Source organism: Myripristis murdjan, chromosome 21 (assembly GCF_902150065.1).
Source record: "Myripristis murdjan chromosome 21, fMyrMur1.1, whole genome shotgun sequence".
Lineage (NCBI taxonomy): Eukaryota > Metazoa > Chordata > Actinopteri > Holocentriformes > Holocentridae > Myripristis > Myripristis murdjan.
This window is the reverse complement of record NC_044000.1, coordinates 15600950-15614505: the sequence shown is the minus strand read 5'-3', so window position 1 is coordinate 15614505 and position 13556 is coordinate 15600950. Positions and strand designations below refer to the sequence as shown.

The 13556-nt window shown below is 39.7% G+C and overlaps 1 protein-coding gene across 1 annotated transcript in view; it reads left to right on the top strand.

Moving 5' to 3' along the window:
• The first annotated feature begins 163 nt into the window (after window positions 1-163).
• The window catches only part of grb14 (growth factor receptor-bound protein 14), a 35564-nt gene continuing 22171 nt past the window's right edge, over window positions 164-13556 (top strand). The window contains exons 1-3 of the mRNA XM_030081399.1: window positions 164-228; window positions 7112-7326; window positions 8753-8882. Coding sequence (XP_029937259.1) covers window positions 7139-7326; window positions 8753-8882 — 318 coding nt within the window. The 5' untranslated portion in view covers window positions 164-228; window positions 7112-7138. The remainder of the gene's footprint in view (window positions 229-7111; window positions 7327-8752; window positions 8883-13556) is intronic.

The window sequence follows — 13556 nt, the reverse complement described above, 5'->3', positions numbered from 1 at the left end:
GTTAGCTGAAATGACACTACACTGTGGTAGTGTGCTGTATACAGACGGCTGCTGACAGTGAGCTACAGGTAAACGTGATGGCTCCGTGTGACGCCAGGCACGTCGCTGCAGCAGACCGTAACACCTGTCCGACACGTGTCTCCAAGGAGAGCCATTCCTCCCGGGAGCAGCGACATGAAGACCAGGGTGCGCGACTCAAACACGCAACCGCACTTCAACAGGCAGACGGTAAGAGTCAAAGCAGCTCTAGTGTTTGAAACCAGGTCCGGAACAAAAGTGCTTTTCATTTCGGACATGGAACTGAGTGTGCATAGGCTATTCTGTCATTAATGACGTTAACCTGTCCGATTTTGTTGGGATCAGTGCCGGCAGGTGAAGAACACCTGCAGGAGTTCACTGTTGCATCTGACAGGTTTTTAACTGTTAGTTGATGAAAAAACAAGTATTGTCTTAAGAAGCACAGTCTCTTTAGTCTTAAGACCAATTAGTTAAAGAATCAAAATGAAAAGAGAGTAGTTGATCCTAGAAGTTCCTGCGAGGTGGATATCCGGATAGAAATAAGATGTAGCCTAACCTCGGTATCTTAAAACTTTATGAAAGTTAAAAAACATCCTCTATATTTTTAAATGTTGAAATTCCAAATGTAAAGATCGTGCTTACTCCAACTTAAATTATGTTTATAAACAAGAAATCGCTTGCGTCGGCAGATCTGGCTCAGCGCAGATCTGGTCAGGTTATAGGCTATTCGAGTCTGGCTTACAAAAACAAACGCAACTCATTTCACGGTAACAACAGTCTCCACTTCTTAGATTAAGTGTTGCAAAACTATCAGTGCTGATATTGACTCTCGTGTTAAAATTAGCACTGTCACTGTAGGAGTCCATAGTCCAATAAATATTTATTCACACTGGCAAATGTTTGCGTTTGTTAAATTGTGAAAGGTTTTCTTTAAAGATTGACTTGTTCCCAGTTGTTCGCCTATTGCAGAATCACAATGCCATTTGTACAGGATATTATAGTGTCATCAGTAGTGAGTTAATAGTGACCACCATGAGTCATGGCATTGCTATAATATCCGTTGCCTATAAGAGTTTTGATGAAAAATTTGTTATGGCTTCCCTCTGAAATTTATGGCGGAATTCCTGTTTTTGTTTTTTGTAAGGACTGAATATCCAGATTATCTAGTGTGGATTAATGTGAAACTGATCAGTTGCATCCCTGAGCTAACAAGGTCTGGCCAATTTGAGATCAAGGAAGCAATAAAAATAATGATGGTAACATACAGCTCATGTAAATAATAGCATACATAACATGTGATGGTCCAAGCAATAGGATCCAGGCATGGGGCTGATTTTGCTGTATTTTAAAGCCAAGACATTTACAGTGCAGTTTCATCCAAAGTGCTGAGTTACAAAGTTTTGCCTATTAATTCAGCAGTGCACAAAACTATACACTTGTACAACCAAAACTGTCTCTGGAGCATCATAGTGCCAGTACTTCATTTTAATGCAGCATAGGTTGATTTAGCAATATACAGATGGATAATAGTCCCCATACGACTTTTAACATTAAGTGTAACCACTGTTTTCCTTTGAGGTCTCTCTGAAGCAGTTGGTGTGAGACCAGCTGGGAGAAGATGTGTCAGACCGCAGAGAAAGTTGTCCTGTAAAGGTCAAATAAGTGAGATAGTGTGTAATGTGTTCTGTGTTTCAAATGTGAGATTATGTTTATACATGGCAGGTCTAAGAATAACTGTTTCTAGTGTATCCATAAGCCCCAAATAAATAAATAAATAAATAAATAAATAAATAAATAAATAAACAAACAAACAAACAAACAAACAAATAAATAAATAATAAAATAAAATAAAATAAAATAAAATAAAATAAAATAAAATACCATATTTGACCACAAGGTATCAGTGGAAACTGATGTTGCCTTCCCACGCAGCTTTAAGCACAAAATCCTACAGGCATGCAGCAATGCCATCCATCTCCTCATAATTTCACATAATTTGGTAGTGAAACAGTGTGTGCCATGTTACAGTACCTGCTGAACTTGTCCCAGTGGGAATGGTTCCCATAGGAGTTTGAGACACTTGGGTTCAGGTCTCACATCACTCAAGGGTAGAAGAGAGCGCTTCTTAGAATTGTTTTATATGTAATTATTATGAAGAAATTGAGCATCCTCTTACACATAAAATGATTCAAAGTACACTGTTTTACAATGGAGAAGGTTTATTTTATTTTTTAGTCTTTTTTCCCCATATACTAGGTTATGTTGGCTGACTTCCATTCATTTTGAATACTTTTTCATTTCCACTCCCTTATGTCTATGTACATTATCACTACTGGCAAATTCCATTATGGCACTAATGGAGCTGATCGTGTTTTCCTTGCTTCACAAAGAAACAAAATAATGGAAAGCTGAACTAAGTATGGTCTGCATTTTTTTTTTTTTTTTTTTTTTGTTATTCATTTATTTATTTTTTATTTGTTTATCCATTCATTTATGCATCCATCTATCCATTCATTCATTCATCCATTCATTGTAAAGGAGCTCTAAGTATAATAAGAATTCCCCTCAACAATATAAAGCAAGTATAGTCAGTTTTAACTTTGATCATGGTTAAATGCAATCATTTTGTACCCATGTTCATTTACAGTGTAGAGTGAAAGGGAACAGTATCCAGAAATCCTTATGTGGGCCAAAAAAGTATTTCACACTTGAAAAGGTGATTGTGAGAAATTGAAAAGAGAAGTGGCTGTCCACTTTAACATATGCAGGTCTTAAATTTAATAAGATATGTGTCCTAGCACAATGCTGTTGCACAGTCTAAATACAAAAGAAGTTAAAATGTATAATTTTAAGCAGGCATAACGATTAAAGACTGATAATGATTAGTAATCAATAATTTATAGAGTGAGACAGTCATGGTCATAATAATGTTCCTAGCTGCCAATAGTCCTGACTGTTGGTTAACGTATCTGCCCAGTAATCAGGAACAATTTTCTCTCTTGTAAACTTACAAATGGTCCACCAGTGCTGGATTGTGAATAAGATGTATATAACTGTTATGAAAGAAAAGTTCAGGGAGTTTATCTGTCCGCCACGTTGAGGGTAGCAAGTAATGGTGACATTCTTCAAGGACATCAGTCTTTTTGAAATATCTTTCCTTTCCATCAGAAGTCAAGCGAGATGTTTGCTTGTTGGCGGTCACTCGTGCAGTCTGTTTACACCTTTCTGGGAGTCAATATGGCAGCGTCGACAATTTACTGCTGGTTCTCAACATCTATTGATCCTTAATTCACATTAAAATGATTGACAACTTGTCGGAACCAGGAGAGAGTTTCCTAACAATTGATTTTAATTTAAGCACCTCCCCGCCTCTTGATTTGCTGTATTGATTTTGAAGTTGCATTGAGATGTGTGATTGTTTATATCTGTTGATTACGCAGCTGCATTGATTTGACTGATACCCTGTCTGACTCGGGAGAGAGTTTTCTATCAAGCAGTGATGTCATTGGCTCTCATCATCTGGTGCCTATCTGTCTGTATTGGTTGTCCATCCCAGAAAGTTTTGATCACCCACATTGTTTGATCCCAAAGTAACACTGATCTGAGTGATGGCTCATGAGGTTTATGAGAGTTTCCTGCTTGTTGCTGGTGTCATTAGCTCTACTCACTTTACTGACTGGCTATATTTTGATCATCTATATCTACTGATCCAAGTTGTACTTGTGCGTCAATATTGTGCTTAATCATTTATATCTGCTTACCCCTAAAGTTGCATTAGCACGAGTGACAGTTTGTCAGAGTGAGAGGCTGACACAGAGTTTTATGTCCATTAAATGTTAATTATGACTCTGCCATTTTTCTAATTATCCGCTTTTAATGTGTCAGTCCACATGTAGGATTTTAGAAAAGCATGGGAAGTAGGCAAGATTAACCCTTTGATGCATGAATTATGAAAGCCTGAGTCAAGATTTTTTTCTTATGTGTTTTTACTCTTCTTAGGGCATGAACACTTTTGTGAGTCTCCATACTTCTTTAAGGATACAGGACTGGCATTACTATGTCATGATACTAGTATTAACATGTTTTCAGCAACAAGAATTGACAGTCTCTGCATAAACCTCAATGGAGGGGAGCAGCAGAGAGCATTCTAACAGCTGATATGCAATTCCACCGTAGAAACCATTGCATTTAGGAGAAATGACTTTAAAACAGCTGTCCACTATAGAGACCGCTATGCGCCAAAGCTTTAAATTGACAGTATTCACAAGGTGCCCTTGACCTCATGATCTTTCCATCCTTGGGTGAGATGACTTACACTTTGACCCACTGAGTGCAGAGTTTGTCACATGCCTTCTCTCATCTGGAGGGAGCAAAATGACAGGCGCCAAACAGGAGCATTTTTGTCATTTTAAACCGAAAAAAAAAAAAAATCTTAGTAATTTAACTGTTGGGATAAAATTCTGAAAACATATCAGATATTTGTTGTTTCATCAAAGATTTGGTGAAATGCAAAATGCTTACAGTGCTAAATATAGTAAGACATTGAATGTCACAGTGGACTCATTGCTTGACAGATCTGAACATCATTTGAAACGTGATATCTAGTATCTAAACAAAGTCTGTGTCATTTCACATAATGAAGACTTGTGTAGCTATACAGTGGCTGTATATTATATCATATTTAGATACAGACTTGTCACAGTTATGGTACTCCATAGAGGTGAAGCACAATGCATTCTGACATGTAAATTTAGTGAAAACTCCTGAACGTGTGTCTCAAATTTTGGGTTGATATCTCAACACATTCATGAGTCATTGCAATTTTTTGAAAATTAGCTATTTTGAAAAAAAACGAATTTCCTTGTATAATAAAAACGGACTGACATGTGAAGCAGAGTCCATAGATGATCGTGACTAAGTTTTGTTACGAGTGGACCAGTGGTTTTGGACAAGATGTTGAAAATAGGATTCACTAAAATCAAGAAAACGTTGCACAATTTGACAGTTTTCGAACACAACACCATTTGAGCAAAGATGCAGATGACTTGAGAGACTAAAATGATGAAAGAATTTTGACACTAGGCCAAGCCGTTTTCAAGATAATTACGAAAACATAAACTTGATTATTATTGTGCCACCTTGAGGTCAGTGAGTGTCATTTTTTGTGCTTGAGCAGTGGGTGGAGTTTTCAACCCACGTTCCAGTTGTCATGTTTTTCAGTCTTATAATTTCATAAAAACTTTTATTAGAGAAAAAGAAAGAATAAAAAGGGAGACCAAAAACAAAAACATAATGAATTTGGCTGAAAGGAGATAACACGTGGTTACCATGTTGCTCTGCTCTATGATGGGTCTTATTTTATTCACATTAACTCTATGTGCAACCATTCTCTAATGTTGTAAACTCATAAATATGATCTCCTCTACATGTTGTTCAGGTTTGTGGTCATCATTGTTGCATGGCTATGTCAGACACAGCATTACCTCCTGAAAATAGATTTGGCTCTCATCTTATACTAATGTAATTAGCATTTGCATTGACTGATACCACAAGAATGTGTTCCCTGCTAGGGTTATTTCTGGAGCTCTCATGCTCCCTGGTCCTAATGTCCTTGTATTAGTCTACTACAGGACTTCAGCTGAACCATTTCCGCCGACCCATCCCCCTACTACTCTCTACTATTGTTTTAACATCCTAATATTAACTAACCCTAACCCTGCTGCAGGTAGTCCTGCAGCAGCAATGGAATATGGATGCACAGATTTGACTGCTGTTAAATTGTTCCTCGTGTGTTTATGCCATGTTTTGTAAGTGCATGTGTCTCCCTAGAGAAAAGACTTTTTTTATGACAGTGTCTAGGTAAAAAGGTAACCCAAGCCAGGTGGAGCTGCATTATTATGAGGCCTGGTAAGAGCCAGATAGACTATACATATCATGGAGAGTGCATTAAAGGAGAGAGACAGGCCTACCTCATATGGATCAGTCTGATTTCCATTTACCTCAATAACAACAGAGACAAGGAGACGTGAATGCTCTCCATATCCAAGAAGCCCTTTTTGTCAGTTATCTTTTATTTTAAATTGATGTTATTTAGATGCAACATGACTCTATTTCCTAATTTTGTTTGTCCTCATTTTTAAAGTTGATTCATCTGGGTACTGACCACTGCAACAGCTTGTCATATTTATCAAAGTAAACAGAGTAGTACTGGAGATAAGCAAAAGCTCATTTGTTAATGAAGTGAGTCACTGCTTTAACCCTATGTTGCTCACCAGTCTGTATCTCCAGTAGCCTGTCAGCCCCTGGTCAGACTCTGTTACACATTACCTCTCAGATAGATGTTATCATCCCAACCATCCCCCACATGGAGCCTATCACTGAATGACACAGCCCACAACACAACCCAGCCACTCTGCCTGGGCTGGCTCCTCTCTATAACCACATGCCTTCGGCAGAGTTCTAAGTTTAAAGTGCAATTGGGATCCCAGTGCGAAGTCCGTGACAAAGGAACAGTTGGTTTTATAGTACTGGCGCCCCTCCCGGACTCATTACTGAGCTAAGTTGCAAACAGTACAAACAAAGACAAACCTTTTGTATAAGTGTGCTTTGTGTGCACATTTCCTGCCTTCCAGGTTGCAAAGGGAACAATATCTAAGAACAAAAACAAAAGGAGGGAAAATTAAAAGTAACTCCACAGACAAAACACAGGCTTAAGGATTTCTAAAACCAGAGGGGGTTGTGGATTATAATACGCCACTGTGTCAGAGCAAGGAGGACTCTTTGGGGAGTCATTGCGTTAAAAATATCTTTATTGTGGTGGATCATGTTTGGGTAGGAGGGATCGTTTTGCCCCACTGGGCCTGCCTCGTGGGCAGCAGATGAGCCGGAGAGGCTTGTGTGTGTGTGTGTGTGTGTGTGTGTGTGTGTGTGTGTGTGTGTGTGTGTGTATGTGTGTATGTGTCTGTCTATGTGTGTGTGTGTGTGTGTGTGTGTGCTGTACTGAGCTGTGAGCAGAGGAGCTACGCCAGCCAGTTTGCTCTAACTGTGCTCTGCACACACTCCAGTCCAACAGCTCGTCTCTTCTCTGCTCCAGATGATGCCTTGGATTTAGCCGGCCCACATGAGTGATATGAATAACACACTGGACGACATACACTCTTCTGGAAGCCTCGGAGAGAAAGCAGAGATTTTTCAGAGTGGTAAGGGTAATGTGAGTGGCTTTCCCAGTCCAGCCCTCATCCCTCTGCGTACTCCTTTACTACCACCAAATGCTCAGAAGACCAGGACTACTGTCTGCAAGGGGAATAGGTATGATTCATTTCTCTTTTGGAAATGGCACGAATGACAGAGAGCCTTTTCTCGCATTAAATTAACTTGAACCAAAACTTAAACCAATGCTTTCTGCTAGAGCATTAAGCAAGATATATATATCTTAGTTTATACTGTTGCTCACTACTTTAAAGTTAATCTTTAACGTGTAATTAGAGAGTACATACAATGTGAGCTCTGCTGCAGAAGAATAGTACACCCTTTGTATTTGCAGTTTGAGTAGGGCACAGAGGTCTAATCGAAAGCTGTAGACTTTGTACCTGTAAACACTATTGGCTCGATCCATACACAGCTGTCAGTGAATTGTGATACATTATTTCAGCGGTACAGTTGAAGAGCTGGAATCAAATCAGGCACCTGTTACTTTGTGGGAGATAATTAGTAACTCAGTAACTGCTGTGTTTACAGAGCACTAAAGAAAATGGCAGAGAGTGGCTACCTTTTGGAACTTGAGGCCTTCCCATCTGCAAGTGTGCCAAGCTAAATCTGAAATTTAGCTCTTACAAAGATCACAAGCAAAGATCTTGAATAGATCTTTGCTTGTGGTGTATAAAAATCTCATATAAACGTCGCTTTGGATAAAAGCATCTGCCAAAAGTAAATTGTAATCTTCTCATGATAACATTGAAAAATGTCCCAGTTGGTGCATGTCCAGTCCCACAACTTTTTCTGCTTGATTTCAACGTGAGCGGATTAAGTGGACATGCTTGATGCATTTTACAAGTGAAAAACAAAACATCCATCATGGCTGCTCCCTCATGTCAAACACCCATAGATAAGATGGGTAAGACACTCTGTCCCCTAGTCACAGGAGGGGAATAGCTATGGTTAAAAAAAGGAGACATATAATTATAATCTTTTGAGATTACAACAAAACATTTCTTTTACCAATTGATTAGAGAGTTTCAGCCTGCCAGTCGCCCAAGAGCTCTCTATGTGTCAGTCAGCTGTTATATTATAGTGTTTAGGTGAAGGGCAGTTCTCATGTGCATTATCTACCATCTTATCAAATGTCTGTTTTGTTGGTGAGAGGGGTGTGTCGTCTGATGGCTGAAAGCACGAGGGGGCCATGCTAAGACGGCCTTGTGATCATTCTGAGGCTATCACCTGCCACGTTATACTTGTCTCATGTGCATGGGACACATATTCACTGCAACAAAAGCACCAGCCAGCGAGGGTATAGGCTGTGAAATCTCATGGCTCAGGTGCACAGTAAAGATCCCATGACTTGCTGCAGGCCCTTTCAGCTGCAAACTGTCTAGCCTCCAGTCTGTGGCATGGTAGGCAAAATAGGGAAACAGGGAGTCATATTGTTTGTATTAAGCAGTCTAGCTCTTCCTCAGTGGCTGTTGTCAGTGAATGTTTTATACAGTCTGTGCCTCTTGCTCTCATTTTTGTCTACCAGGAGTCATAAAGAGGGAGAGGAGTCATTGGCTTCCCCTGTTCCAAACCCTTTTCCTGAGCTCATTCCCTCAACCGTCTCCCCCCTCGTCTCCGAATGTTTATTACCATGGACCAAAAGCAGTGCAACTCAGGTGAGCGTTCATTACATTATACTATGGGCTCTTTGTGACATAAAGAGGCATGTTATTTGAGAAAACGAGGCCTTTGTTGTATCCTTTTTCCATGTAGCCTACCACCTCAAGGGGAATAGTCATGTAAGTCTAATTGGGACAACTGCCAGAAAAACAACCACACGACATGTGTAAATTCAAATTTGGCATAGCTGCAATGTGTTTGGCTTGTCTGAAACTTCAGGGCATATGGAGGTGGAACCAGTTGTGTGAGTATGGAAATGAGTTGCAGTGAGGGGATGAAAATGCTATGTCAGCAGACTCAAACAATCCATGCACACTATGTTGTTACTGTGAGATCCCAACTTTGTACCTGCATACATTAGTTTCTAAACAGCATAAGCATGGGCACTCCATGTGGTCTTGACTGAAACCAGCAATACATGTTATATTTGTAATATGTGGCTTTCTGTAATAATGTCTTTCTATGTTAGCTGTGGAATACCTGGCTCAGTTGTCCCACAGCCACCCTTGCAAGTTTGTTTTAGCATAGGGTGTGTATGATCTGAAAGGCATTGAATGTGGGGGCGTACCTGCTAGTGCTGGATAGGCTTTCACTCCACTCTGGATCCCGAGCCAATTCTTGGAGCTCCCTTTACACTTTCAGATCCTGTCTTCACAGGTTGAATGTTGTGTCTTTTTTCTCTTGTGCCACAAACCTGACTGTGGTCGCCTGTTACCACTGATTAAACAGGGCTGCTCTTTGTTTTAATTCAAATTTTCATAGGGAAAACAAATTGTGTTGTGTATGCTGTTATGATTTTTTTTTTAATAATATGGAGCATTTTCGTTAATGCCATACTGTCTGAATTCTTCATTCTTAACTGGTGATCTTATGATTTCCATTATAATTCATTCTGCAGTTCAGTATCCTGCATTAATGTAAAACCATATCATAGGTGAAGCATCATAAAGAATTGTTCAGTTTAATTATAGCTTTTTAACTAAGTGCAAGTAAAGGGCAAATGCATAATTCTGCACAACAAATTTGATTAGTCCCCATGTGTGATCTGTAGTTATGATTTATGAGTTTATACAGAACTCATTGCCACATTCTAAAAAGGGAGCACATTCATTATGTTGGAAAGCTAACAATTATGGGTATGCTTCAAAAGTGCATGGGTTTCAAAATGGAATTTTTTTTCTATACATTTTCCCAGAGCTCAGTCTGGTTTGTCGACCACTGAATATTCCCTGGAGGTGGATCCTTATAAGCCAAAGTTACTCAGTATTGTGTGTGTGTGTGTGTGTGTGTGTGTGTGTGTTTCTCATGTGCATGCATGTGTGTTAGCAGCGGGGGGCAGCTCACAGCTATGACTCATAGAAAGCTTGAAATTACAGAGCTCAGCACTAACCAAGGACTATCAGCAGCATTAGACATCCCTTTTGGTTTTAATGTGTAGCTTTCAGGCAGAGAATGAAAAATATATACCAAAAGTCTGAGCGTGTACTCATAATTTCTCAGTCCAATTATCTGCTTTTTTTCTGGAACCTTCTTCTGTGCAGTTTACATGCGGTGTGAATTGCAACAGGACAGTAATCAAACCATTGATTGTTCTCCTGTATGTAGCCTGATAAGATGCCCAGAGCACTTGATTATCTCTTGACACTGGAGTGTCTCCACTTTATATACAAAATCTCAAATGAGCCCTTGCATTTTCTTCCTTCCCCACTCAACTTGGGATCACGCAGGGGAACTAACACGCAGTTGTTAGTTCCCCAGTATTCTTTACTGGCTATTGTTAAGACAGGTCAGGGATTTGCACAAATTTGGCAATTTCTTTGATAGGTGCATGATAAATCCTCTAGCTTCTCAGAGAAGGAGCTAAATGACACCCAGGTGACCTCGGTATTAAACAGCGTAGCTTCCTTGCTCACAAATCTCAATGTGATCCTTATGTAACTCACTGATGAGGCCTGTGCCTGCACCTCATGGGCCTGACAGGCTCTCACTTAGCCTTTTCAGCAGCAGAATTGCGAAGACAAAGGGAATATGTCAGACTTAACAGCTGTTTTTGTGTCACAATCCTCATGTCACAGGGTTATGACCTGCCCTCAGTAGCACTCAAGAAACCAATGACATCATTGTTCCAGCCACGCAGCACCCAACCCCCTCATCCACCCTTCAATCTTCCCTATAAAGGAAACTTATCCATTGAGTTCCCCAGTGTGTCACTGAGGGTAGTAATCTTCTCATCATTTCCAATTTGGCTCTATAGTCTTTGTAATGAGTGCTCAGCTAGGCATTTTCCTGAGAAGTATCTTCAGATTATTTTCTTTTTCAAATTAAAACCTTCTAAAAAGGACAAACTTAGATTAGAAATTGTGTAGGCAGTGGCTTCCGTAGCTCTTGTGGTAATTTAGACAACTCAGTGTCTGGCTCACCAGGTTTTGGTTTTACTAGGGGTTGATTTGAATGCCTTCTCTGAATTGTGGCAAGGCCCTTTGCTTGACATTGCTTTGTTTTACACAGGCTTAAAAGCTATTCCAGTCGTGAGAAACCCATTTGGCTGAGCCCCCTGTCAGCCTTGCATTTGCAGTGTCATGGTACATTTCCATAACAAAGCCGCCAAGTCATGGCTGCCACATACATCTGTGGGCAAGTGGACTCAGATTTGCTGTCAGCACAGCAGCTTCACAGAAATAACCACTGTCTAGATGGGCTTCTAAGATAACCAAGCTGTCAGTTTCTATTGTGTATCTTACATTATGATTCAAGGTCTTTTAAATTCCTTAGGTTAAGCACAGCTGAGTTGCATGTTTCCCAATGCACTTATAAAAAATCTTCATCTTAAGTCATGTTGTCTCATATTACATCTTAAAGAGAAAAAGAAAAAATCTGCCAGTGGGATGAGATAATCCCACTTATTTCCAATGCTAATCAAACTGTTTCCAGAATTTTCATCAATCTAGAGTCATTTTCTTGATACTAGAGGGCTGATCTTCCTTATTCTGCTTTGTTTAAAAAAGTAGAATTATTCCCAGTAATTAACCTGACACAAGTGAAACTTCACTGGAAACGAGTCGTACGATGTTGTCCCACTAGCAGAATTTTTCACTTGTTTTAAGTAAACCAGATTTCAAGACTAAAATATGAGGTTTAATAACCAGATAAGCTGAATATTTATTTGTGGTAAGTGTATAAAGTGTAGGTATATGATGGTAATTTCTGATATAAGGAAAAAATCTCTTACATACATATGCAGCCAGTGTGTAGCCTTGTCACGTCAATTACATGTACATTAAAGGGCATTGTTATGTCTACTGTGTCAGTTTATAATTACATTGGATTTTTGTATAAATATGGACAACTGTAATTGTCAGGACAAATGTGTTGACACGGTGAGTAAATCAGTATGTGTCCTATACTACCCCAGTCGTCTCAGCCATATAATAGCTGCATATGTGTTTACCTTGTGAAATATAATCCTGCTGCACTTTCGGGTATGACCTCAGGAAAGTTCTCACCGGCACTGCCAAGGGCTCAGCTTCTTAGGCTATTAGCACAGCACCATGTCAGCTCCCGCATCACAGCGTTTGTTAAATTGGGAAACCTCTCATGCTGCCAGGTTGTCATTGTGCAGATGATTAGGTGTTTGAACTATTGATATGGGCAATATACCATAACACTGCCCTTTTTTTTTTAAAGAGTGCAGTGCCCTGAACGTATTGGCATGTCTTCATGGTACAATACCAAAATAGACTGTCGACTGTTTTAGGTGAAGTCTGAGATGCTGGCACAGGCTCCATGCTCCAGGAGTGTGCTGGTGGCAGTCATGCTTGGACTCCTACCAGACACCAGGCACACACCCAGACAGACAATCTGCATCCAGACGGTGCTGAAGTTCAGTTCAGCCATATGACTCAGAGGGAATGCCTGCCCCTCTGGAGCAGTCACTGTCATGTCAGATGCAGCAGATACTTGGTCTAGTCATGTGTAGGTAGATCACTGATTATGTCAAGATTGAGCATTTCCAGGTCCCCAGACAGAAACCTTTGCTTCATGAGACTTGTGTATGCTTCAGTCACTGTTTTCTGTCTCTATGATTTTGTATAACACACTTAGCACAGTAATATTACTGTGTTAAAGTGATCTGTACTCAAAGTACAAAGTGCTATGACATGAAAACAATTTATCTAGTTATCAGCAATAGTCAGTGGTGTTAAGTACTGAAGTACAAAATAATCCTTTGCTACTGTACTTAAGTGGGTTTTTGACAACTTTTTACTTTTACTCCTCACATTTGAACACAAATATCTATACCATTTTCAAAACAGGCTTGTTACTTTAATTTCATGCATTCCAGGGGAATCATTCATTATATTTATTTATTTAGTTTATTGTGCGAATTCCCAACATCAATTGTGATTTCAACCTAAATGGAAGGGACAATAAGACACAGACAAGACCATCCCTTGGTGTATTCATCTGTGCATATCACACACGACAAACTTAAGACAAAACAGACAAGAGACGGAGACTCAACCGTGGAGAAATGGTGTCTAGAAAATTTGATGTCTGTGACAGAGAGAACTAGTGAACCAGCCATCGTTGCCGAAGGAGCAGATTCAGAGCAGCAATTTATAGCCAGTTGCCAAAAAAAAAAAAAAAAAAAAAATGGCTGTAGAAATGTC